The 26262-nt window shown below is 44.7% G+C and overlaps 1 protein-coding gene across 4 annotated transcripts in view; it reads left to right on the top strand.

The window, feature by feature from the left end:
• The window catches only part of GRK5 (G protein-coupled receptor kinase 5), a 224545-nt gene that overhangs the window by 189897 nt on the left and 8386 nt on the right, over positions 1-26262 (top strand). For all 4 annotated transcript variants that reach the window (XM_045023312.1, XM_045023309.1, XM_045023310.1 and 1 more), the window contains exons 8-15: positions 595-735; positions 2434-2624; positions 10726-10763; positions 12426-12515; positions 14148-14356; positions 20248-20385; positions 23315-23452; positions 24786-24917. In XM_045023312.1, the coding sequence (XP_044879247.1) occupies positions 595-735; positions 2434-2624; positions 10726-10763; positions 12426-12515; positions 14148-14356; positions 20248-20385; positions 23315-23452; positions 24786-24917 (1077 nt within the window). The remainder of the gene's footprint in view (positions 1-594; positions 736-2433; positions 2625-10725; positions 10764-12425; positions 12516-14147; positions 14357-20247; positions 20386-23314; positions 23453-24785; positions 24918-26262) is intronic.

The following is a 26262-nucleotide window of genomic DNA, read 5'->3' as shown; positions in this document are numbered from 1 at the left end:
CTGCTGTGTAGACATACCCTATGGGCTGGTCTACACTGCGGTGTGGGGGGGAGGGGGTTGTCGATCTAAGATACGCAACTTCAGCTATGCTATTCGCGTAGTTGAAGTCGAAGTAGCTTAGTTTGACTTACCTTAGTTTGACTTACCTGGCCATCCTCATGGCGGCAAGTCGACTGCCACGGCTCCCCCGTTGACTCTGCTTACTCCTCGTGCTGAGGTGGAGTAAGGGCGTTGATTCGGGGGTCTAGACAAGACTCAATAAATTGATCTCCGATAGATCGATTACTACTGCCAATCGGCAGGTAGTGTAGACATGGCCTAAGTAGACGAAAGAGACAAAGGGTGGGAGTGGAAACAGGCATAGAAAGGTGAAGTGACTACACTAAATTTACCCAGCAGGTCAGTTTCAGAATCAGGGCGAGAACCCATATCCAACTCTGGATGCCCAGTGCTCCACACTGCCTCTCACACCATTAGCAAGCCCTTAAAAAAGCCTGCAGACAAATCAGACAGCGAGGTACTAAACTTTATAGATAAAGGGTATTTTCTTTAAGCTACCCAAGTAATCATTTTTCCCTTCTCTTTAATTTTTAGGTCTGTGCTTGCCAAGTCCGAGCAACAGGGAAAATGTATGCCTGCAAAAGATTAGAGAAGAAGAGAATAAAAAAGAGGAAAGGCGAATCCATGGCATTAAATGAAAAGCAGATTTTAGAAAAAGTCAATAGTCAATTTGTAGTGAGTATGGAATTGAGTCCCTGTGCATAATTCTTGTTGACTTCAGTACTTCCAGTTGGCTTCATGGTACATGTAGTGGCAGTGGAAGCTGGCCCACTGTATAATGCTTACTCAGTTTACCTGAGCCCTTCTCTTTTCCATTCAACTGACTCCAGATTTAGTTGCAGTATGTGAAAGGTGTGCGCCAAATGTGGTGGCTACTTCTATTTAGGGAATTTAAAATGTTTACTCTTTGCAGCCTCCAGTTGATTTGGGGTTGCGTCAGGCTGAGCTATTTTTATCCCCAGTGATTACCTGATTTCCCAATACCTGGGTGAGAGAGGGATTTGGATGAGAATGAGCTGGCTGAGGCTCAACCCAGTAAGACTGAGATGATGGGGCTTGATTAGCAGGAAGCATCTAGTCAATATGATGGGCCTGGTCTGTTCTGTAGGGTTGCCAACCCTCCCAGATTGGCCAGGAGTCTCCCGGAATCGGCCTCAATCTCCCGGTTGCTATTGAAAGCAATCCGGGAGATTTTAATAGGCCAAAAGTCTGGTCAGCAGCGCAGTGAGGCTTAGGCAAGCTCCCTACCTGCCCTGGCTCCACACAGCTCCCAGAAACGGCCAGCATGTCTGGCTCCTAGGCTCAGGGGCAGCCAGGAGGTCTCTGTGCGCTGCCCTCGTCCCAAGTGCCAGCTCTGCAGCTCCCATTGGTTGCGGTTCCCAGCCACTTGGGAACCGCAACCAATGGGAGCTGCAGGGGCGGTGCCTGAAGGGAGGGGAAGCACACAGAGCCACTTGGCCGCTCCTGAGCCTAGGAGCTGCAGGGACATGCTGCCACTTCAAGGAGCCGCCTGAGGTGAGCACCGCCAGAGCCCTCACCCCCTCCCACATCCCAACCCCATGCTCCAGCCCTGAGCCCCCTCTCGCACCCAAACTCCCTCCCAGATCCCAAACCCTGAACGTCCTCCTGCACCCCAACCCCCTGCCCCAGGCTCTGCCTGGAGTCCCCTCCAACACTCTGAACCCCTTGGCTCCAGTCCAGAGCCCACACCCCCTCCCACACCTCAACCCCCTGCCCCAGCCCGGTGAAAGTGAGTGAGGCTGGGGGAGAGTCAGCGACAGAGGGAGGGGGGATGGAGTGAGCAGAGTCGGGGCCTCGGATAAGTAGTGGGACAAGGGCGTGGCCTCGGGGAGGGGGAGGGGCAAGGGTGTTTGAGTTTGTGCGATTCAACAGTCAGCAACCCTACCATCCTGTGACTGAGGTATGTCTACCTAGATTTTGGAGCAAGCCTCCCAGCATGGGTTGACAGACTCAGGCCAGCAGGGCTCTTGCTAGTGCTCTAAAATTAGCTGTAGAGACAGTGTTTTGAAGTTGTGACTAAGGCTCTGAACCGTAAGGAGGGAATTGGGCCTCAGAGCCAGAGCTCCAGCCAGAGCCACAACTGCAAAGTACGGCCTACACAGCTATTTTTAAAGCACCAGCTTTAGCCCCAGAGGATTCAAAACATCAGTCCATAGTATTCTAATTGCTGGGGTTTTTTCGTGGTTTTGTAAAACAATCTTGATGTTGCAAGAAGGCTCATATCTTCTCCTCACTTTGCTTTGCTTATGACACACTGTTGTCAAATTTTGTCACTTTTAATGTACAAAAGTTAGCAATGACTTCAACACACCTTATGACAGAACGGCGAGTACTATTTAAATATCTTTCTAGGTTAACTTAGCCTATGCCTATGAAACAAAGGATGCACTGTGTTTAGTTCTGACCATAATGAATGGGGGTGACTTGAAGTTCCACATCTACAACATGGGAAACCCAGGCTTTGAGGAGGAGAGAGCTTTGTTTTATGCAGCAGAGATTCTTTGTGGCTTGGAAGACCTGCATAGAGAAAACACTGTATACAGGTAAGGTTTCCTCAGTGTCTTGGGATATTCATCAGGTGAAGCTTGAATTGTAGGGCCTATTTCAGTGCAATACATCCTAGAAGCTTATGCGGTGTCTCAGATTTCTCAGAGCTTTGGAGGAATACAATAAGACTCAGTAATAATGGAAGGAAGCAGTAGCTTTACTGAACACATTCTGTTTAGATGATATAAAACGTACTATATAGAACTGACTAAAGCTCCCAAAATCCTGTCTCAACTTGCATGTATAAAACCTAGATCAATTCTTTAGGAGTTATTTCTCCTAAGCTACTTCTTAGTCAGTGTTACACAGAGATCATCCTAGGACATGAAACTTCCGTTTTTACTAGTTAGATTGTGGTAGTGACTGTAATGTGCTATGTATTCCCCAAACAGAAAGGAAGACAGAAGGGTACAGATTAAAAATACAAAGGCAAAGGATGATGGGAAGGGATATTACATACAAGCAAAATGATCAGCGTGATTGTGGACACATAGTTTGTTAACTACATGGTTGAGCTTGTTGTTGTTTTTTAAGTTACCACACTGGGCGTAATTCTCCTGCATGAATGCTGGTGTAACTCAGGAGTAACTCTACTAAAGTCAAAAGGAGTTGTGGATAGGGGGATCATCCCTCTTCCTTCCATCATGGTAACCAAATAGGGTTTTTTTCTTAACAACCAGAGGGGTTTAAACATGGTGAGACACGAGAATCTGTGTATTTCACTCCCCTCATGCTGTCTTCAGCAACACCACAGGTGTACTGAGAATGTGCAGCAACATGAGATAATTACAGACCAAATTCCCTTCCCCATCCAACCTTCCCCTCTTTGGCTCCTACAGAATGACACATTAGGCATTCTCTGTGGGTTTCTCGTTCGCTTTCTTTCTCTTTCTTTCCCTCAAGAAGCAACATTGTTGTTGGAAATGGATAGGTGAGTCAACAGGGAGATTTATAAGCAGGGAAAAGAAAAGAATAATGACATTAGAAGGCATGTGGTCCTTCAGTAGGTGAGGGATTTATTCCTCTTCCTTCCAATAGGGTGAATAAAACAATAGGTGTCTGAATGAAAGGGCACTGATTTGAGCTTCAGAGAAGTCATGCAAGTGAGGCACGCTATAACCCATGTCATAACCTTGATCCATGTGTGCAGCTTCAAGTTGAATGGATGTCGAATGTGCAGCTAGCAGGCAAAAAAAGACCCCAAGTCTGAAAAAACTCAGCATGCGGTTCTTGATGGGGGTTAAACACTCCTTTATAGCACATTGGGTGCAGAGCAGAAGGACAGATAATGTGTGTGAGCTCTCCACCTCCATATTGGTTGAGCATCTCATTGCACCAGGACACCGTGTACAAATGCTTTTGCAGGAGAGCTCAGGGATTTCTTGCTGAATCAGCAAGCTGGATGCAGAGTCAATTTCCATGGATGCCAGGAATTTTTTTTTCAAATGGCGCTCTAATATAGTTTAAAATAATATATAATGTTTGTTTTCCTGTGCCTGGCTTGTGAAATCATTATTACTGGCATTCTATACTGCAGAGGTCCCGTGTATTGATAAGGTACCATCCAAGGGGCATTACTTCCAGGAAAATAATGTGTTTTGACATGAAACCACAATTTAAATCATTAATGTGGCCATACATATCATGCCGCTTCTGGTGCTATCTTTATTGTGAGGAATAGGCCATAAGGAATGGAGCATTCATTGCAATTTTATACCAGCTGTGGCTCTGATCTTGTTAGCTCTCACAAGAAGGGTCAGGGAGTATTTTGGAAGAGGAAACCTCTGTCGGAGAAAAACTAAGTTTTTCTCCGACAATTTGGGGACTCATCTGGGACTTAAGCAAATGTATTAGACTTTAGTATATTACATTTTTTTGATTTAAACACTTTGTATTTTAAGTTTCTCCGACACTTCCAAGAGGAATGATGGTGATGGGTGACATTACATTCCTACACATCAAGTATCAGGGGGTAGCCGTGTTAGTGATGATACAAGCAGACTGCAGATTCTTAAGTGGCAAGCTGCACTGAATCTTACAGCTTGGCATCCCCAGGTGTTTCATTCACAAGCTAAAAATCCCTTTAGCCTGGATCCAGCACTTCCCCCAATTCAGCCTTTGTTCCTCAGGTATTTCCAGGAGTCTCTTTGGGTGGGGAGTCAGTGAAGAACCATGATGATGTCTCTCCCCTGCCTTAAATAGATTTCGTATATGGCACGAACCCTTTGTTTCAAAGTTTGGTTCCCACACCAGTCAGTGGAAAAACACTGATATCCCAAGATGGAGTCCAGCACCAAGTGACCTGGTCACATGTACCTTTAGTGTCACAGCAGCCATAACTCGGAGATTGTCTGTAGGGTCCTCAGGAAGGCTCCTGGGTGAGAGAGAAGCTTATTCTGAGGCCTGTTCTCTCCTAATGGCTCATTAACCTGAATGAGCCCTTCTCAGCCAGCCATCTATACTGAGAGCCTTTTGCTTAGTGGGCATTCTCCAGGTGTAAACACATTTGTAATATAGATGTATAGTCAATATCCCCAACTTCAGATACAAATATAATACATACATACAAACAGGATAATCATATTCAGTAAATCATAACTTTTCCAATGACACCTCACATGACTTATCTTGCATAAAATACATCATAATTATGCCATAATCATATCAAAATAATATATCTATGAAGAATATGGGGTGCACAATGTTGCACAGTGTCACAATGGGGCGAGATCCCAGGGGACTGGAAAAGGGCAAATATTGCACCTATCTATAAAAAGGGGAATAAGGACAACCCAGAGAATTATAGACCAGTCATCTTAACTTCTGTATCCAGAAAGGTTGTGGAGCAAATAATTAAACAATTAATTTGTAGGGACGTAGAAGATAATAAGGTGATAAATAATAGTCAACATGGATTTGTCAAGAGCTAATCATGTCAAACCAACCTAATATCCTTCTTTGACTGGGTAACAAGCCTCATGGATGGGGGAGAAGCAGCCAATGTGATATATCTCAACTTTAATAAGGCTTTTAATACTGTCTCACGTGACCTTTTCATAAATAAACTAGGGAAACATAGTCTAGACAAACCTATTATAAGGTGGGCGCACAACTGGTTGGAAAACCATATTCAGAGAGTAGTTATCAATGGTTCACTGTCAAGCTGGAAGGGCATATTGAGTGGAGTCTGTAGGGATCTGTCCGGGGTCCATTTCTATTCAATATCTCCATAAATGATTTGGATAATGGCATAGAGAGTACACTTATAAAGTTTGCAGATGATACCAGGCTTGGAGGAGTTACAAGTGCTTTGGAGAACAGCATTAGAATTCAAAATAATCTTGACAAAATGGAGAAATGATCTGAAATAAATAGGATAAAATTCAATAAAGAGAAGTGCAAAGCACTACACTTAGGAAGGAATAATCAGTTGCACAAATACAAAATGGGAGATGACTGCTTGCGGAGGAGTACTGCAGAAAAGGATCTGGGGTTTATAATGGATCACAAACTAAATATGAGTCAACAATGTAATACTGTTGCAAGAAAAGCTAGTGTCATTCTGGGATGTATTAGTAGGGGTGTTGTAAGCAAGACACAAGAAATAATTCTTCCACTTTACTGAGCCCTGATAAGGCCTCAACTGGAATACTGTGTCTGGTTCTGGGCACTACACTTAGAGAAAGACATAGACAAACTGGAGGAAGTCTAGAGGAGAGCAACAAAAATTATTAAAGGTCTAGAACAGGGGTGGCCAACCTGTGGCTCCGGAGCCACATGCAGCTCTTCAGAAGTTAATGTGCGTCTCCTTGTATAGGCACCGACTCCAGGTCTGGAGCTACAGGCGCCAACTTTCCAATTTGCTGCGGGGGTGCTCACTACTCAAACCCTGGCTCTGCCACAGGTTCTGCCCCCACTCCACCCCTTCCCGCCCCCTCCTGAGCCTGCCATGCCCTCGCTCCTCCCCGTCCGAGCCTCCTGCACGCCACAAAACAGCTGATCAGGCGGGAGGGGGAGGCGCTGATCGGCGGGGCTGCCAGTGGGCGGGAGGTGCTGGGAGCGGGGGTGGGGGAGCTGATGTGCGGGTGCTGACATATATCTGTGGCTCTTTGGCAATGTACATTGGTAAACTCTGGCTCCTTCTCAGGCTCAGGTTGGCCACTCTTGGTCTAGAAAACATGACCTAGATGAAATATTGAAAAACTTGGGTCTATTTAGTCTGGAGAAGAGAAGGCTGAGTGGGGACATAACAGTCTTCAAATACGTAAAAAGGTTGTTATAAGGAGGAGGGTGATAAGTTGTCCTCCTTAACCACTGAGGATAGGACAAGGAGCAATGGGCTTAAATTGCAGCAAGGGAGATTTAGGTTAGACATTAGGAAAAACTTCTTAACTGTCAGGGTAGTTAAGCACCAGAACAAATGACCTAGGGAGCTTGCGGAATCTCCATCATTGGAGATTTTTAAGAACAGGTTAGACAGACGCATGTCAGGGATGGTCTAGATCAGAGGTGGGCAAACTACAGCCTGTGGGCCACATCCAGCCAGTGGGACCGTCCTGCCCGGCCCTTGAGTTCCTTCCCCGGGAGGCTGTCCCCCCTCCCCCACAGCCTCAGCTCGCCGTGCCGCCAGCGCTCTGGGCGGCAGCGCTGCAATCTCCTGCTGGGCGGCGTGGCGGCATGGCTGGCTCTGGTGGGGCGGCACGGCTGCCAATCCTGCTGCTCTGAGTGGCATGGTAAGGGGGCAGGGAGAGGGGGGTTGGGTAAGGGGCAGGAGGTCCCGGGAGCAGTCAGGGGACAGGGAGCAGGGGGCAGTTGGATGGGGCAGAGGTCATGATGGAGCAGTCAGGGGACAAGGAACAGGGCGGGTTGGATAGGGTGGGAGTCCCAGGATACCTGTCAGGGGGGCGGGGGTGTCGATAGGGATTGGGACAGTCAGGGGATAGGGAACAGGGGGGATTGGATAGGGGGTGAGGTCCTGGGAGGGGGCAGTCAGGGGTGGGGGTTCCCGGTAGGGGGTGGTCAGGGGACAAGTAGCGGGGGGGTTGGATGGTGGGGCTTTGAGGGGGGCAGTCAGGGCATGGGAGCCAGGCTGTTTGGGGAGGCACAGCCTTCCCTACCCAGCCCTCCATACAGTTTTGGAACCCCCATGTGGCCCTCAGGCCAAAAAGTTTGCCCCCACCCCCGGTCTAGATAATACATAGTCCTGCCATGAGTGCAGGGGACTGGACTAAATGACCTATCGAGGTCCCTTCCAGTTCTACATTTCTATGATTCTATAACTGCATTCACAGTAGGGCTTTTATTAGTATTACTATTTCAGTAAAAAAATGACACCACTCTAAAAATTCATAGTTATACCATTAAAATATTCATGTGTAGACCATGCATAAGAGACGGTCTCTGCCCTGGAGGTGCTGACAATCTAAAAGACAAATAAAGGCCGGGAGAACAGAAGTATTTTTACCTCTATTTTACATATGGGGCACTGGGGCACCAAAAGATGATGTGCCTTGTCATACATGGAGCTAGTGACAGAGCTGGGACTTGAATCACTTTCTCCTGAGTCCCAGCCCAGAGTGTAAATCACAAGACCATCTTTGCTCCTATTCAAATCAAAATTAATTTCTGAATTCGCCTGGACATGCCGGAATTATTTTTTCTTACTTCACTTGGCTGTTGCTGCAGCATGAAATGTGACTGATTGCTGACAGCATTGAAAATGAAAGTAAAGGATGGAATCTAGGCTCCTCAAGGAAATGGCTCCTAAGTAGGGTGACCCGACAGCAAGTGTGAAAAATCGGGACGGGGTTGGGGGGTAATAGGAGCCCATATAAGAAAAAGACCCAAAAATCGGGACTGTCCCTATAAAATCGGGACATCTGGTCACCCTACTCCTAAGAGTTTAAAATTAGATTGAAAAAAATATGTGGGAAATGACCTTTATTACATGATTCCAACACCGGGAGCCTTTTGTTAACATTGAGAGAGAAGCACACAGTAGTGTGTAAAATAAAGTCATACTTTCTCCACAGCATTCTTCTCCCCTTCGCATATTTGAGTGCTGTTTGTTTGGAAAGTAGGCTTGGTACCACTGGGCACTCAGTGAAGTTTATCTTGTGAGGTCAAGAGGGTTTTAAACTAGCAAAAGGAGAAGAATGTGTGTGGCACCGTGTGTTTCTGCTTAAAATAATAAACGAGAGCAAGATAGGTTTTGAAAATGTGCCCTCGGCACTGTCAGATTATAAAATACCCCTATCCAATGATAGCAAATATTCCAGTAGCACAGTTTGAAATATCAGGGAGCACTCCTGCATGTACTCTGTATGCTGGGTGGGCCTCCTGCAATGCAGATTTCTTTCCTAACACCCACTGCCCACACACACAATGTGCGTGCGCTCACACACTTTGAAAAGAAATCTTTCTTACTAGGGAATCAAATACATTCATAAATCCAGGTGGCCTGTAAAAAACAGTGATCTAAATTCTACCTGAATTTACACCCTGTTTAACCCCATTACTTTAACAGAGTTACAGGGGGAAGAACTTGGTCTATTGCAAGCAATATGGTACCTCTTCCCAAACCTGTATTCCCCAGATAGTCCCAGTCTCCCTCACCTTCAGGATCCTCATCCAATTTCAGTCATCCTGCCGGCCACTGCTCCCCGTCCCAGGCTCCTTGCCCAACCAGTCCCAGTCACATCCCCATTGCTCCCAAGCCCAGCCTCTGCACGTATGCCCAGACTCTTTTTGTCCCAATTTACTTCCTTCCTCTCCATTCAAGTCCATCCTATGTGCCCTCTGCATTTGACTCAGGCTTTTCCTTCTTCTTTATGCCTGGGCATCAGCAAGGAGATTAGAAATACAGGAGACAGTCTCCCTACTCTCATTTCTAGAGCCTGGCATGAGAGCAGCCCATTGCCGCTGGAAGCAGCATTGCTGGAAAAATTCTGCTCAGCCCCTGCAGCCCTGGAATGAGTCTGGTCAGCATATAGGAGCTGTGCGGGATGGTGCATGCTCAGTGCAGATGGAATCCTCTAAGAGAGGGGTCCTCAAACTTTTTCTTTCTGAGACCCCTCAACATGCTATAAAAACTCCATGAACCAGCTGTGCCACAACAACTGTTTTTCTGCATATAAAAGCCAGGGCTGTCGTTAGGGGGTAGCCATTGCCTGGGATCCCACACCACAGAGGGTTTTGCTCTGGCTTCAGCTTCAGTCCTGGGTGGTGGGGCTTGGGGCTGCAGTGCCACATGGCGGAACTTCAGCTTTCTGCCCTGGGCCCTAGAGAGTCTAGTGCCAGCCATGCTTGGCGGACTCCCCGAAACCTGCTTGTGGCCCCACAGGAGGCCCTGGACTCCTGGTTGAGAACCACTGCTCGGAAAATTAAGATGACAAATTCTAACAAGTCTCTACTGCGTTTGTGTGAACTAAGATTTTTCAAAGGCTTATATCTTTGGGCATTTTATAACAGGAAGAGCAAAAGACATGTCTCTGACATCAGGGCAGCCTTTTTGTCAACTTTCAAGCCCTTGCTCCCAACCATGGAGGTACTAGAGCTTCTCAATGACATGGTTGTAAGAAAAATTTTACCATGGGTAAAACAACATATTTTTCCCTAATTTTGTTCTGAACCATTTTTGCTGAAACTTTCTTAAAGAAAAAAAATCAGGCTGATGCAGACCCAGGCTTGGAAAGTTTCAGCCTGAATGGTTATAATTGACCACAGTTTTATAAGCAACTGAAAATGGGATTTTATAATGGGAATTGTCAGGCAACCTTAACTACAGGCGGGGTAGCTACCATCTCCGCCTACAACATGTGCCAGGCCAACTATCAGAAGGCAGGGTGAATCCATTAGAAAGCAAATTATGAAGTGATGTCTTTGCTTGGGGAAACAATTTAACTACAGTTAAGAAAAAGACATATCTGGAGCCAGTCTTGCTGTGCAATAAGTACTAGAGTCTTGTATTGGTTTTACAAGTTCTTTACCATTTCAGTTGACTCCCAACTGGTTTATCGCCAGTAGGCTATGTATTCATAACCTGCACTGGACTTGTCCACCGCTTTCACACAAATAACTGCTGTCTTTCATTTTCAGAGATTTGAAGCCAGAAAATATCTTGTTAGATGATTATGGTAAGTCTCAGAGGTTTAGAGAGATTTTTTCACAGTAAAGTAGCTTAAGTTAGTTTTAGGACACATTGTAATAAGGCAGATAATGCTCTGAAGTGAATAAGAGGCTCATCATATACTAATGCTTGTGTCTTGGGATGAATAAAGTGATAGAACTTTACACAAGGGCTGCTACACAGCTGAGGAAACTAGGCTGAATAGCAGAGTATGTTCCTTTGGACAGTTGCTTACCTAGCAATAGATCTGCCTTTTCCACTGTCTTCTCTACATTACTTCCACAATAGGAAGGAAGTTGTGAAATCTATGCCCCCAACTCCCTTTTCAGAGGTACCTTACCCCCTGTTTGTCAGCTGTCATTTTATTCACACCAGTGAGCCCATTGCTAGCTACAACCTGCCATGATCAACTCTCATGCTTCAGTGCATAAACTAATCACTGCTATGGTCAGGAAGGAACCCCCCCAACCCCACCCCACCCCCATTTACAGCAGTCCAGAATTGGTCAAAGGGCAGGTATATCTTTCTTTGAGGCAGCAAGTCTATGGCAAATCCTGTGTTCCTATGACTCTGGCTCAGCACTGACCATTCCAGTGCCAGGTTTCCTGGTGCAGGACATGAGTGACTACTATCACATATATGATGTGCTTCCATTTGAACTGGGGCTTTCAAGCCTGAGCAGCCTTCAGACCATTGCTAAATCATTAGGCCATTTATAATTTAGTGAACTATCAAATTGCTACCTACATGGGTCCTCTGATACCACAGAGATGGGATTGCAGTAGGGACCAAAATGGACAGAATAGATTAAGTTGCCGAAGTTATCTCAGTCTTGACTCTCCCATCTTTCTAAAGGAACGATACACAATAGACTCGGGATCTGTAAAGTTATTGGACATTTTAATGAAAACACTGCTGTGGAATGCAGTGTACTTGAGCTGATTTCTGTGTTAAATACGCTCCATAGTTGTTGAGTAGTTTCCTTTCTGAGATAATTTGATTTAAGTTAAAAATATGGTCGGGGGTGGGGGAGGCGGGCTCATATAATTTCAAAATCTGTTCCTTCACTCACATGCTCCCCAGTCTTTGACTTTCCAAAATCTGGATATAAGTAGTAATAACCTCCAGGCTCTTAAATAGTATTTCTCAAGGAACAGACCCTTACATTGCAAACAAGACCTGAAAGTTGAGTTTTAGTTATAGATTCAGGACCAAATTTAGTTACTTTTACAAGGTAAACTATCACAAAGTGCTACAAGTTAGAGATAGAAAGACCAATTAGGTCAACCTGGCCATCCACTTAGGTCAATGCAAGCTATTTCCTGACAATATACCTACCATTGCTTTTTTCCAGTCCAGTTTTAAATATGTCAAGCAATGAAGACTAGTCCACAGTGTACTAGACCTCACTGTTTGGATTTTTTCACTGCCATTCAGCCTAAACCTTCCTTTTTTAAATTTCATTGCATTACTCTTCGGTAAAACCCCTAGTATTACCCCAAATCATTTCTCCCTTCCTGAATGATTATATTTTTTCAAATTCAGTGCTAGTGGCATTTTTCTTCTCACAGTATTTTAGATGAATTTCAAAAGTGGTCCATTGAGTATAACTTTTGTGTTTTTAGCCATTTGAGGATTGCACTTTAATATTTGCTTTTCCGCCCCTTAGGCCATATTAGAATATCTGATCTGGGTCTAGCTGTTAAAATCCCAGAGGGTGACTCAATCCGTGGAAGGGTAGGAACAGTAGGGTATATGGGTAAGTACCTCAGTAGCTCATTTTATTGATAGTTTACTCTATTATTGTGACTTTGGAGTTCTGTCTGGAGTGCAGATTAACTAAATCTATAGGAAACTGTTCTACAAGACCAGAGCATCAAACCAGAAGAGATGTCTGTGAGCTTTCCTGTACTTTTAAGGGGCTATATTAAGGGATGGCTGTTTCTTCCTCCAGCTTGAGTCCAGTTCCTGGTGATTGCCAGAGGGGTTTCAAGTTTTGCAATGTTCTTCAAATGAGTGTGATATTAATTCTCTCCTATTTTAGAACACAAAACAAGTCAGAATTCAGTTAGCATGTTACAAATGCAGAACTCTTCAAAAGTGTGAGTGGGTTAAATTGAACCTTGCAGTCAGTGGCGTTATGCTAGTGTTAACTACAGTGTGTGTGTGTGTGTGTGTGTGTGTGTGTGTGCTTATGTGTACTAGAGGGGGGAGAACTGTATGTGTGTGTATTAGAGTGTGAGGGGACATCTACCCTGCAAGCGAAGGTGTGATTGTAGCATGAGTAGGCATATCCATGGTCATGAAGACATGTCAGCACAGGCTAGCAACCAAAGTACATACCTAGGATCCCTAGCGGGCTTGTACGTGGCTTGCTAGCTTGTGCTGAAGCCTATTCCACCACCTCTCGCTACTATTGTTACCTGTGCCAGCTGGATTAAAATTAGCATGCGTGTGCCTGCCCTTGCTACAATCACATATCCACTGAGTACAGACTTACACTGTGAGACTCTGTGTGTATCTGTTAGAAAAAGTGTGTGTGTGAGAGAGAGAGAGGTTTTCTCTCTGTGTTTGTGATAGTGAGCAAGTCTTTGTGTATCTTTGTGTGTTTCAGACAGAGAGAGACTTTGTGTGAAAAGGAGAGAGTCGGTGTGCTAGTCTACACACAAACATGCACTGATATAACTAACCCAGTTTCCTAAAACCAACTGAGTTCTTTCAATGTAAACCTGTAGGCAGACACTCATTTTGGAATAAAAGTGGTTTAAAATGTTTGGGTTAAAGTTGATAACAAACTGACTTTAGCCACTTTTCTTCCCTGTGTAGACTTGCATGTAACTGAATAAGTTATAGAGCACATCTTTAGCTACCCTGGTGCAAATGTGTGTGTAGATCAGGACCATGTGTTTGTGTTCAGAGAGTAAACATGCATGTTGGAAAGTGACTGTATGCAGAGTGAGTGTATATACAGCACACAGTAGATGTTTGTTTTTTAAATAAAAATATCTACACAAACTGATCCAAAGGACAGAATTTGCTTTTTAGGAAATTTCATTTTTGTTTAAATAATGTTTGTTTGTCATTTCTTTTTTAAATTTAAAGTCTTGACAAACTTTCAAGATTGGGCCAGTCAAAAATGTTTGGCTTCCACTGATTTTTGTTGTTGTTGTTTTTTAATCCCAGCTGTGTTTTTATATATGCTTCTGCATGAATAGCTGCATTCTGTATTTTCTGTAGCTCAGCTAGTAGAAGCCAGGAGGGACTCTCATATTTTTCCCACAGTTCTCTGCAGCTGTGTATTCAGTCATTGAAATAAGAGGGTTAGGGATTTTAGTTATTTTTCTGTAGAAATGTTAAGTGTTTTCACAAGATGTGTCTTTGTCCTTCACAGCTCCAGAAGTCTTGAACAATCAGAGATACACCCTCAGCCCTGACTACTGGGGGTTAGGTTGCCTCATTTATGAAATGATTGCTGGACAATCACCATTTCGTGGCAGGAAAGAGAAGGTAAAGAGAGAAGAGGTGGACAGGAGAGTCCTGGAGACAGAAGAGGTGTACTCCCATAAATTTTCTGAGGAGGCCAAGTCTGTCTGTAAAATGGTAAGGGGATTTGACGACTTACTGTGGTAGATTCATTATCAGGCTGTAGACCACTAACTACAATTCAGAGGGCTGCAGAACCCAGGGTTAACCTCACTAGTCCATTACCAGGAGATTTGCATCCACTGTGTGTCCAGATTGTGTTGAGTGGCTTTATCTGGACTGGTCTGAGTTTCTTGATGATCAGCTTGATTTTATCTAACCTTTTTTGGATGGGGGAGCAGTATCTATATTTTCCTGGATTCAGGAGACTTTGAACAGCAGATTTTAGCCAAGAATGCACCTTGTGGCTTTTATTAACCTTGTGGGAAGAAAGGCCTGATGCTGCAGGACTCTTGAGTGTCTCATGTAAGACCTGAACACTCTTCACTGCCATTGTCTTCCATGGGAGTTGAGCGTACCCAAGACCTAGATTACATTATGGAAGTGTTGTAAACCCCTTCTCCCCACCCCCCAACCCGCTACCTTTACTATCACTTATTCCCAGGTCTGCTATGCTGACCGGCTTGTTAAATCACTGTAGGGCTGTCCTTTAAAATGTCTTCTGTTACCCTTTCAGCTGGGAGTGCTCTTTTCTAAAACCATGGCCATTGCTGGTAAGGGAAATCCCCATACCACACAGGAAGTCCCCAAACCATGTAAGAGTTAATCAATGCCATTCCAGCATATGTTTTTGAAAGGCCAAATTTTAATTTGGAAAGGGGTGTTGCCTGAGTCTTGATTTTTCTAGTGTGGTGTCCTGCAGGGTACTGCAAACTAGCAGAGAAACAGAAGGAAAAGGAAAGGTTAGTGAATAAATAGCACAAGCTTCACCAATACCTCGCGCAACACACAGGCAAGCGGCATATTAATATCGTTCTGGTTGGTGGACTGGATAGGAGCTACTGAGGTCTCCTAGCAAACGAAGAACGGCATCACCGCCAAGCATCATGAGTGCAAGTCATTAACACACAGTGCACTAACCCAATGCCACATCTCATGGAGTGGTAATTAACTGGCATCATTCCTGATAGATTCTTCAGGCCATATGCTGTTCTCGGTCTGCATGTAGAACTCCCCACTGATGTCAGCGGGAGTTGAATGCAAGGATAAAGAACAGTATGCAGTTTCTTAATGATGGTTTCATGCACTCAAACAGCCTGATTCTCCTGACAAGCCCCATTTCAACTAGTGACAGGCCAGGGGGAAAGCCTTCTGGTGGCAACTTGGTGTTCATGAGCCATGCCAGCATTAAGTTTGCATTACACACCAAACGGAAACCTCCAGCCTGTTATAAAGAAATGGACAGGAGACAAACATGATTTTTACTTCTGTTTCTGCACCTATTTATAGGGCTGGAAGCATGGTGGGGAAAAGTGTCATTCAGAGTAAAATAATGTATCCACTGTCCATGAAAAGTTAAAGCTGAGGAGAGCTAGGTGAGGGTTAGTGGAATGGTGGTGGAATTGTCCCATCCCTGATGTCATGCCGATCAGAAATCAGCCAATAAATCTAGAATAGGTCAAAGTTGGACGTAGCAAGTGTCAGTGATAATCTCTTTTATCCATCAGGGGAAGCAACTCGCACATTTTAGGGCACTCTTCAAAATTAATAATAATACCTAACAATGAGATCTTGAACTCTCAGATATCACAAAACCTCCCCTTTAACTCTGTCAGAGAGACTTTTGACTCTCCTGCAGGTTGATGGGACCTGGGACGTCATGCACGTCGGTTAGTGTAATATCCAATGTTTTGTTTTATTCCTGCCTTTTTGTTACCTAACCCATTCAGTATCATTATGGTTCATTCACTGACTGTTGACCATGCACACGGGGTCTTATTTTTCTAACCTTAAAAAAGTTAGTTAAAACAAAGTCTCTCCTTTGGGTGCTTGTTTCTATTTTGAGAGCAGAATTAATCTAATGGGCCCCCTTATATTAATTTACTTAACGGGTGTTGTGACTCTCCTTATGCTGTTTTTTCCCCCTGCCCAGCATTTTCCATATTACCCCATAAATTGCTTCCCTTATTCCTATCATTTTAGAATTGAAAGGCTTTTTTTGTCATATCGTATGATATGAATCTGACAGACTGAATCTCCTAACACATATTTAATCTATAAATGTATAAGAAGGTTGTGGATTGATTTATTTAACGATCCCTGCTCCAGTTGTTTCTTTTCCTGTAGAGGGAGAAAACTACACAGAAAATGTCTCTGACATTACAGAGTTGGAATCCCCGCCTGAGATCTGAATTTGTGACATCAAAGGATCAGAGAATCCTTTGTACCAAAGTATAGAGCATTAGCATTAGTGTGACATTGCCATTTCAGACCATTTTGTGATAGCCCTATGCTGGTGATTGTAAATCACTGTGGATTAAATTCTGCCCTCACTTATACCCTTGCCATCCCACTTTGTGCTTGTGTCATCCTGATGGAAAGTATTGCTGCTTAGGATCAACTTCACTGGTTGGCGTTAGGGTCTCTAGGAGATCTTCTGATTTATGGCTCTATTCGTAGACTATAGACTCTGAACTATATTAAAGTACGATTGCTCCGGTCATTTGGCTAATACCCCAAGAGGCCTTGCCATCAGTAGTGATGCATTTGCTTTTGTTGTGCCTTTATTCATATTAAATGCCTCTTTTGCAAATTTAACATTTAAAAAGAAAACCCTCTGCAAACTATAGAGACAGCTCAAAATACACAATTGTCATCTCCGTTCCTGGTCATGTCTACATGGGATGGACATTTCAGTCTCGTATCCATGACTATTTCTAACGCCCTCTGGAGCTTCAGCAAGCAGGAGGACCCGTCAATGCCTGTGGATTGGTGGGCCACCTCCTTCTACAAAACTCCCCAGTCCACTCTGCTTCCTGCCAGCAGCAGCAGATAAGCAGTCTCCTGCTTCACCTGAGCTACAGAGCATTGGGAAGTCCTTATAGAACTTCCATATAGCTCCAGGTTTGTCCCTGCTGGGACTCGCGGCCTCTTTAAGGAGATTGCTCAGCAGCGTACAGCAGCTTTTCTTTACTGCCTCAGGCAAAGGCAGAGAGATGAGTGCTGGTTCCCTGTAGCTGTGCCCGGCAGGAGAATCTTGCCTTTTCTGTGTTCAGGTGGAGTTTCCCCCAGCAAGCGCACTCTCCTCTCAAACAGACCCCACTGCACCAGCAGGAGCAGCTTCCAGGCAGTGGCCCCAGCTGGAGGAACAATTGTCGGCACTTTGGATCCAGGTTCAGTGGGTCTTGTGAGGCAGCGTCTCAGCAGTGGCCAGACAGTTGTGCAGTGACCAGCGGTTTCAGCCAACTCCCAGCTGCCTGCTCCACCTATGCCTCCGCAGCCAGAAGCAGCAATACACCAGTGGCCAACTCCATTCATGCTCCAAAGACTGGTTTCTGCATCAAAGGTGGTTGCAGTTTGGCTGCTGGACACTGCTGAGGGACTCAGGTCTCCCCTGCCAGCCCCACCCAGCCTCAGCCACCACACCCTGTGACCGCAGGTACCAAACAGCAGCCAACATTTTCAGCCAGACAAGGATCAATTCCCAGATTGAGTTAATATCCCCAGCCGGCCCAGAGCTCGAAGCTCTGCAAGGACTATTGGAAACTATAACAAGGCAGTGGGGTCCGTTTGTCTTCCTTCCATCCTGAGCAAGAGCTGCAGGCATCTTCTATCTAACACAGGCTGCTCTAAGTCCACCCCTGCCCACTGCATCTCAGTTGTCAGCAGCGCTGGCTCTGAAAGCTTCTGGACATCAGTAAAACATTTTCCAGGTGAAACTACTCCTTGTTTCATCTTTGGAAGCAGTCTCCCCAGAGAGGTTCTCAAACAAGGAGCCTTGTTGTTCCTGCTGATTATCTGCTTCCGCAAGGGGCAGAACCCACTAGGAATGGTCAGCTTGAATACTCAGAAGAGGCAAATAAATCACATGGTGCTAGTGAGTCTGTTTGTCTGGGGGGTTGTCTACTTACTCAGCCATGTTTTTCTGATGCTTTTGAAAGTGTAATGCTGCTCAAATACTAGATGTTTGCAATGTAGTTGCTGCAATTAGCTTTTCCTCTGCTGCCTCCTGGTGGATTGAGATGTTGTAAGTAAAAAACAGCTGAGCTGTGTGAACTATCAGCTGTACCCTCCTGTGTAATGATTTCCCTCTAGATTGAGAATGAAGCAGTATTTCTTTCTCCCGCATCTTACGTTTTTTCTTCCTTTTCTCAATGCTTGGAGAGAAGGAGGGACTACCCCTTATACGTCTAGCTGCCAATGCATGATTAAGTCCTTTTTAACCTAAGGTTTTTGCTAGCCTGACTTGTCCGTGTAGCATATGTCTTTGGCTGCCTTTTTGGAATCAGAGTGCCACAGGAGAGTCTTTAGTTAAAACTGTCCTGTCGGATATTCCCCATATGGTATTCCCCTGACTCTAGTAAGTAGGTTTTTTATTCTCTTCGCAGTCTTTCAGCATTAGAAGTCAGCATTCGCTAGAGAGGATACGCTAACAGAGCTAACTTTCATCTTTTTGTAGAATCAGTTGCTTTTATTGCATATTTATTTGCCTCTGACTTATCAAGTGGAAGTATTTTTCACTATGTTAGACAACTTCAGTTTCCTAGGCAGAGTCAGTTTTTGAATTGAGGCTCATGTTTCACTGCTTTGGCTAAAAATGCATGCACAAAAAAGCCACTTAAACTGAATGAAGACAACCCCTCCCCCACAAACCTTTCAGGCCACTGTCAGTTTCACGGTTCAGGAGAATGTCAGAAATTTGTGATGCAGCAGCGACATATAAAAAAGGCCATCTGTAACTGGCATAGGCTGATGCACAAAGGTAGTCATTACATACATAGCTCTGCCTTTCTTTCAGTGCTAAAAAAAATAATAATTAGATTGAGTAAACACCGTGTAATAAGTCATTGGCTTGTTCTAATTGATTACGGGTACTTGATTTAAAAGGATTAGGCACCAAAATATCTCACTCATTGAACTAACTGGGCTCTCCCAGACCAATTATCAGAAACATAGAGGCCTCCCAATGGGCTCCGGTTCTAACACACATCTCTCTGTGGTTATCTTCCTGTGTGTTTATCTAATTTATCAATTATGCTGAGTTCAGTTAATCCCCATTGCCCTATAAAGGATCCCTGTGAGCCAGAGGAAATCTCTGCAGTCAAACTGATTCTTCTGTCGACTTCTCCAGATCTCCTCCAAAGCTGCAAGTTGAGCTTTCCTCAGCCCATCACAAGACACCTGAATTCAGGATGTAGGAACAGATGTAGCAGTGCAGAGATGGTGTCTTCTGGTGCCCTGTGAAAATCTAGGCTTGGGCTGATGGAGGCTGGATACATTGCTGATACTGACCCATATTGGATCTTCAGCTGGTGTGAATCAATGTAGCTCTGTTGACAAAACTCCCGTTGACTTCAGCGGGAGCAGGAATGGGCCCAGTAGGCTTAGTAAAGAAAAAAATGTGATTTAAAAGTTCAGTATTACATGCTATACTGGAAAGTATTACACTGGGCAGGGGCAAACAGGCCAAAGTAACAAAGGAGCATCATTCCGACAACAGTAGCTTGAGAACGAGTGTTCAGAGAACATGTGGGACTATAGAGCATATGTCAAACCTCCTCTTCTCTCAGCTACCCATTGAAAATAAATGGGAGGAGCCTATAGGATAGAGGACAACACTATTGAGATTGTAAGCTCTTTGGGGCAGATCTTTGTCTATAGGTTTGAATAATGCCTAGAACAATGGAGTCCTGACCTGTTTAGCCTCTAGGGTCTACCACAATGTAAATGTTAAGTCATGATGATAATTCTCCTGTTCCCATGCCCCTATTCAAGCACAAACAGGAGGGAAAATATCATAGGACTATTGCTTTTCAGGCTTTCTTACAATCTTTCTTGGTCTGTTTCAGCTACTAACCAAAGACGTGAAGCAGAGGCTCGGATGTCAGGGGGAAGGTGCAGTGGAAGTGAAGAAGCACCCATTCTTCAAGAGCATGAACTTCAAACGATTAGAGGCAGGAATGTTGGACCCCCCCTTTGTCCCTGATGTGAGTAGCATATGGTAGCGAAAACCCCGCCTGACTGGATCTAGAGAGAATATATTGCACACACCCCTTCTTTAGATGTCTTTCTAAAATGGCTGCTCCCTTATATTTCCCATAGCTGGTAATGCCTGGTTTCATTTCTTTTTTGGATAAGGATGGTGAACTGGTTTAAATAAAACCCTTTCCCGAGCCCTAAACTTAAACTCAACCTTTTCTTAGGTTCCAAAAGAACTCCTTTTAGTTCTCCCCTGTTTGGTGCCTCATCCAACTGGCACCAGGCCTCCTGCAAGTAGCAGTCAGTTCATAGGGAAGCATATTTTCACAGAATTCCCACTCCAGTTTTGGAGACGGAAGAGATTGAGAGCTCAGCCAAGCATGTATGTATATTTGTACAGAGAGGGAGAATGGTCCAGTCTTAGGCGAGGTAAGTTCAATGCTCTACTCCAGGGGTTCCTTCATTGCACTGCTGCCCTCTTCAGATAACAAAAATTACTACACGACCCCAGGAGGGGGTCAAAGCCGAAGCCCAAGCGCTTCAGCCCCAGGCAGGGAGCCTGTAAACTGAGCCCCGCCGCCCTCGGGCTTCAGCTTCGGCCCCTGGCAGTGGGGCCTTGGCTTCAGCCCCGGGCCCCAGCAAGTTTAACAGCCCTGGTGACCCCATTAAAACAGGGTCACAACCCATTTTGGGGTCTGAATCCACAGTTTGAGAACCGCTGCTCTACTCCGCCAGAGACTTCCAGGTGGACCTGGGGCAGGTCACTTATATTCTGTGGGCCTCTGTTTCCACCTGTAAAATGGGAATAGTAGCACTGCCCTACATCAGAGGGGTGATGTGAGGATAAATATGTTCTAGATTGTGAGCTGCTCAGATATGACAGTAATGAAGGCTATTTAAGTACCTTACCTAGATACGCTTTTAGCTTAAACCACAAAATCTGGACCCGGAATTCAAACAGGGGAATAAGTCTGGCTCATTATAAAAAAAAATCTGTTGTTTGAAAAAATTCAGGTTCAGGTATCAAACACCCTCCCCTCCCCCAAGGACTGTGTTTCTCTAGTGCTTATTTGAAATAGATCCCAACTCTGACCCTCCCCCTTGAGGTTTGCCCATCACTATTGCACATACTGAAGGGCAGTATTGCAGTGACAGTAATTAAAGTTTCAAAGCCCTTTGCAGTATATATCGCCTTCCCCATGCACAGAGTTCCAGGGTTATTTTCCTCTTCCAAGCCTGTCTGGCTAGCCTTCTAGCCTTAAAGTCCCCATATGGCTCTAAGTAAACATTGAAGTTCTAACATATTAGGGAAAGTAACAGTTTGGCAGCTCTGGTTTGCATTGCTGCAAACTCAATCAAACCAAAGTGGTTTAAAAGCTACAAAAGTTTACTTTAGCTGCTCTGGTTGGCTTTGCAATTTACTATGTAGCCTCGTTATTCCTTCCAATTAGCCCCGGGTGTTATGACCTGCTGCAGTGGGAAGAAATAGGAGACAAACTAGTGTTTCTTTCTCATGAAGAAAATTAGAAAATTCTGGACTCAAATATGGGATCAGCTCGAGCCTACTAAAAGCTTAATTGTGGTCTGTAATGGCTAGAGGGCATCTATTATCCATGTGTTTGCTAAAGTAGAGGCACATAATTTTTTGCCCCATTAAGGGCAGCCTGGCAATTTATTGGTAACTCAAGAGCTGCACCTAAGCTAGATAATTCAGCACTCACAGAACTCTCTTCATTCGTAGATCTCAAAGCACTTTACAAAGAGAGGTATAGTATTGCTATAGCCATTTGACAGAGAGGGTAACTGAAGCACAGAGAGGTTAATTGACTTGCTCAAAGTCACACCATCAGGAATGATGGTGGGAAGAGAACCCATGTCTCCCAGTCTGCCACTGGACCACACTATCTCCACAGAGAATTAAATAGACTATCGCAGTCCTCATCTTTAATAAGAAGGCAAAGCACGCAGAGAATATAGATTCTAGCATGTAGCACCAGACTGCTCAGTTCTAGATAACTCATTGCATTCTGGGATCTCTAGGCTTTGCAAGCCACACTTACACTATCTTCCTTAATATGGAAGTGGATCATGTTGTAGAATTCTGTGGGCTACACTAGTCCTGCAAGCTGCATCTTGGTAATGTCTGTGTTAAAGGGTAACTTTGAGTCCATGTTAAGTAACCACTAGGGAGTATTTCTGTCTGCTGTTCAATATGGCTGACTATTGGTCTGTTAGCTGAGGAAAATGTCTCTTCAAAGTGACGTAGCAGTCGTTCCAGAGAGCTAAGAACTATATTAAAATAGTTAAAGGTATTTGACTTTGCATCTGTAGAAATACAGAAGTGGAAATTGTAGCAGTTAATAGGAATGGCTCCAGAGAGTTTCCAACGGCTGAGAAAGACCTGAGCTATTAATACAAACAACGGAAAAACACCAAACCTCTTCTGTGTTCTTTAGCATTTAGTACAAATTTCTTTAAAGCTTCAAGCTTGCAAACACCACAGCTGGCTGAGCAGAATGAGACTTCCATTTGGGGCAGACAGAGCCATCCCAGGTGTGCATTTTGTACAGATTTTTTAGTCTTGAATGGCTTGTGTGTTTGTCCCTCTCTAAAAGAAAGCAATGCTTCTACTTTTTTATCCTCTTTTTATCTTATCTTATTTTTTCTGTCCTTCTCACCTCACCTCTTAGCCATGTGCTACATGGATGACTAAAACCCACGGTGGTTCTGCCGATGCTGTAAGGACTTCAAAGTGGAAGCTTTAAATGCTTAAAGCAAGTCAGCCTTTGACGATAAACACATGGGCAGAGCAAGTATAGGAAGGCAGGATGTGGCTAGTCATTTGTGGTCAGACATTCTCACTTGAATGAGTGTGAGAATCAAGTCACGTGTCCAGACTCAAAGATATTTTCTCTCCTGCTTTTTCTGCCGAGACAGCCCAGAGCAGTGTACTGCAAGGATGTGTTGGACATTGAGCAATTCTCCACAGTGAAAGGGGTTAATCTGGACCAAACAGATGATGATTTCTATTCCAAGTTTTCCACAGGATCCGTATCTATTCCATGGCAGAATGAGGTAAGGGTACATAATGATCATATCGCCCCAGTGCAATCTCTGACCCAGGCTGCTTAAGAGCAGTTGTACGCTTCCAGTAATATATACCCACTGGGTAACATGCCAGACTCTAATGCATTCATAAGTTACAAATGCACTCTTTCAAGATCTATAAAGTACCACAGATGTCAGGTTCAGGTGACTGTTTCTGCTGATTCTGCATATTTGTGTAAATTGGCAAGGGTCCTCCTGTACTTCCTCCTGCTGGTCTCCATAGAGATGTTCTGATAACGGCTTTAAAGAACTTCCGCAGAATGGATTGCTGCCTTAATGTGACGCTCTATTTGTGACACTCCTCTCATTCATTATTTTGTATCTGATGGGCCCCAGCTGCGGCATTTGAATCTGGATCTGAACTTTTCTGAAGTGCCAGGGTTTTTGATTGGGGGATTTGTTCTGCCTGCTGTAGAAACAGAGCCAGCAGTAAAGTTCAGATCCAAGTATAAAATTCCCCATAGTTTAGGGGGGCTGATAACTGGCCTTTTGGGTTCAGGCCAATCCGTATTCTGTATTCTCCAACATAGAAAAGAAAAACAATGCAAAATTTAATGGGGCATTCCCTTAATAAGACTTACTGGAATAGTGCAGAATCATATACATTAGAGATTGAAGCCATCTGTTAGGTTATATTGCCAGTACAGGTAGGGGCTCAGCTATTGTTCTAACACAATATACTTTCCCCATTCAAACCCTTGCTGGCGAAAGATGCTTTTTACACTGTATTGATTCCTTGGCATGCTGACAGCACCTCATGGGCGGTGATGAATATGGTGGGAAAACTGACTAAACTGCCTGGCTGTTTTGAACCGCGAGACTCTTCCTCGAGGTGGCTACGGTCAGGTCGTCTTGGGCTGACAGCATCAGCGGTCAGAACTGCTTCGTTACGGAAGCTCCCAGTGAAACTGAATCTGGTGTTTAGGTTGGGACGTTAACTCTGATTTTCCCACTTTAGGGCCTGAGAGTTATTCAGTTCAATTTAAAAAGCCATCAGAAGACTGTACATCTTCAGACCGATCTCTGCTACTACATCCACAGTAAACTGCCTAACAATAATAGCCAGAGACGTGTCCTGCTGCTGATTGGCCCTTGTTGCGTCCTACACCCTCCTGTCACATCTTGTCCCTCTCTCGTCTATAAGCTCTTTAGGGAAGGAACTGTCTTTTATTTCATGTTTATACAACACTTAGTATAATGGGGCCCCTGATCCTGATTGGGGCATCTGGAGTCTCTTGTAATATTAATAAATAGTAGTAATAATGCATCATCTCTTTTTATTCTTTCTGTGTTTTAACAGATGATAGAAACAGAGTGTTTTAAAGAGCTAAATGTGTTTGGACCAAATGGTACTATTTCACCGGACCTAAACAAAAGCTACCCCCCAGAGCCACCCAAGAAAGGATTACTACATAGAATATTTAAACGTCAGGTGAGACCTTAAATGTAACACACACGGCCTCTCTGAGCATAGGCGCTGACTCCGTGGGTGCTCCGGGGCTGAAGCACCCATGGGGAAAAAATGGTGGGTGCTGCGCATCCACCGGCAGCCCCCTATCAACCTCTCCTCCATCTCTCCTGCCCACCAACGGGCCCTGCTGATCATCTCCTCCCGCCCACCGCAATTAGCTATTTCACGGTGAGCGGGAGGAGCGAGGACACGGCGCACTCAGAGGAGGGGGTGGAAGTGCGCGGGAAGAGGTGGGGCAGGGGTGGGGTTTGGGGCAGAGCCGGGAGTCGAACACCCACTGGCACTTTGGAAAGTCGGCACCTGTGTCTCTGAGTCCCAATGAACTTTCCTGTATGATATGTATGCTACCCTTATGTTATGTCCATCATGAGAGAGACATGAAATACCAGGCAGGGTTTGTTCTCACAGTTTCCTCGTGAGTTTCTGCTTGGTGTTGCAGATGCTGTATGTTCAAATGCTGTATGGTTCAAATAAGTGTCTGCACCTAGGAGTTCTTATTTGATTCAGTACTTTCAACGTTCCAAGACCTGGCCATCACTAGTCTCATATTTATCGGGGCTGGTTGAAATGGTTCCATCTAAGCTGTTTTTTAATGGGAAATTGAGTTTGTAAGTTGCATGATTTTGTGGGTGAGAGAGAAAATTGTCTGCTTTTCATGGAAAACATCAATTTTTCATTAAATAAACGAACGCCCAAAACATAGGAGATGTTGTCCGACCAGGGAGTTCGGCCCATAGAGGAGAATGGGAGCATGAGGCATCTGAAATGTGACTCTCACAAGAGGCACCACAGCAACATTTCCAAATCAAAGTATTTTGGGATTTGGCTGAAATACTTCAGTTTTTGATATTTTGCTGAAAAATCTGAATTTTCTGCAGAAAATAATCCCATTTCCTGACCAGCTCTGTTATTTATCATGTTCCCCTGAACAAGCTGCAAGTAGTTTAGGCTGGAATTTTGCAAGGGCACCTTCTACTCCGGACACTGGTCTCAGTCCCACCCTCAGAGGCTCTTAGTAACCCCTGGCCCAGCACCTATATCCGACAAAGGGCCGCTCTGCCACCTCTAATGATTCCTTTGTGTCCAGGGCTACTGGGGACTGTCCATGAAAAGAACACGTGCTAGGAATGATACATTAGCAATGCTGGCTGCCAGGCTGGGAGAACTAGTCATGCTCATGAACCCAAAACCCTGCTGCCTCCCTCCCAAAACAAGCACCTCCTCTGTCTCTCTCCACTTGGCCTCCCTACTGCATGAGTGGTGCTCACGACTGAGATATGGTTTTCTTATTTTACTGTGTTGCATG

The sequence above is a fragment of the Mauremys mutica genome, chromosome 7 (assembly GCF_020497125.1).
Source record: "Mauremys mutica isolate MM-2020 ecotype Southern chromosome 7, ASM2049712v1, whole genome shotgun sequence".
Classification (NCBI taxonomy): Eukaryota; Metazoa; Chordata; order Testudines; family Geoemydidae; genus Mauremys; species Mauremys mutica.
The sequence above is the reverse complement of the archived record's forward strand: the minus strand, read 5'-3'. Positions and strand labels throughout refer to the sequence as shown.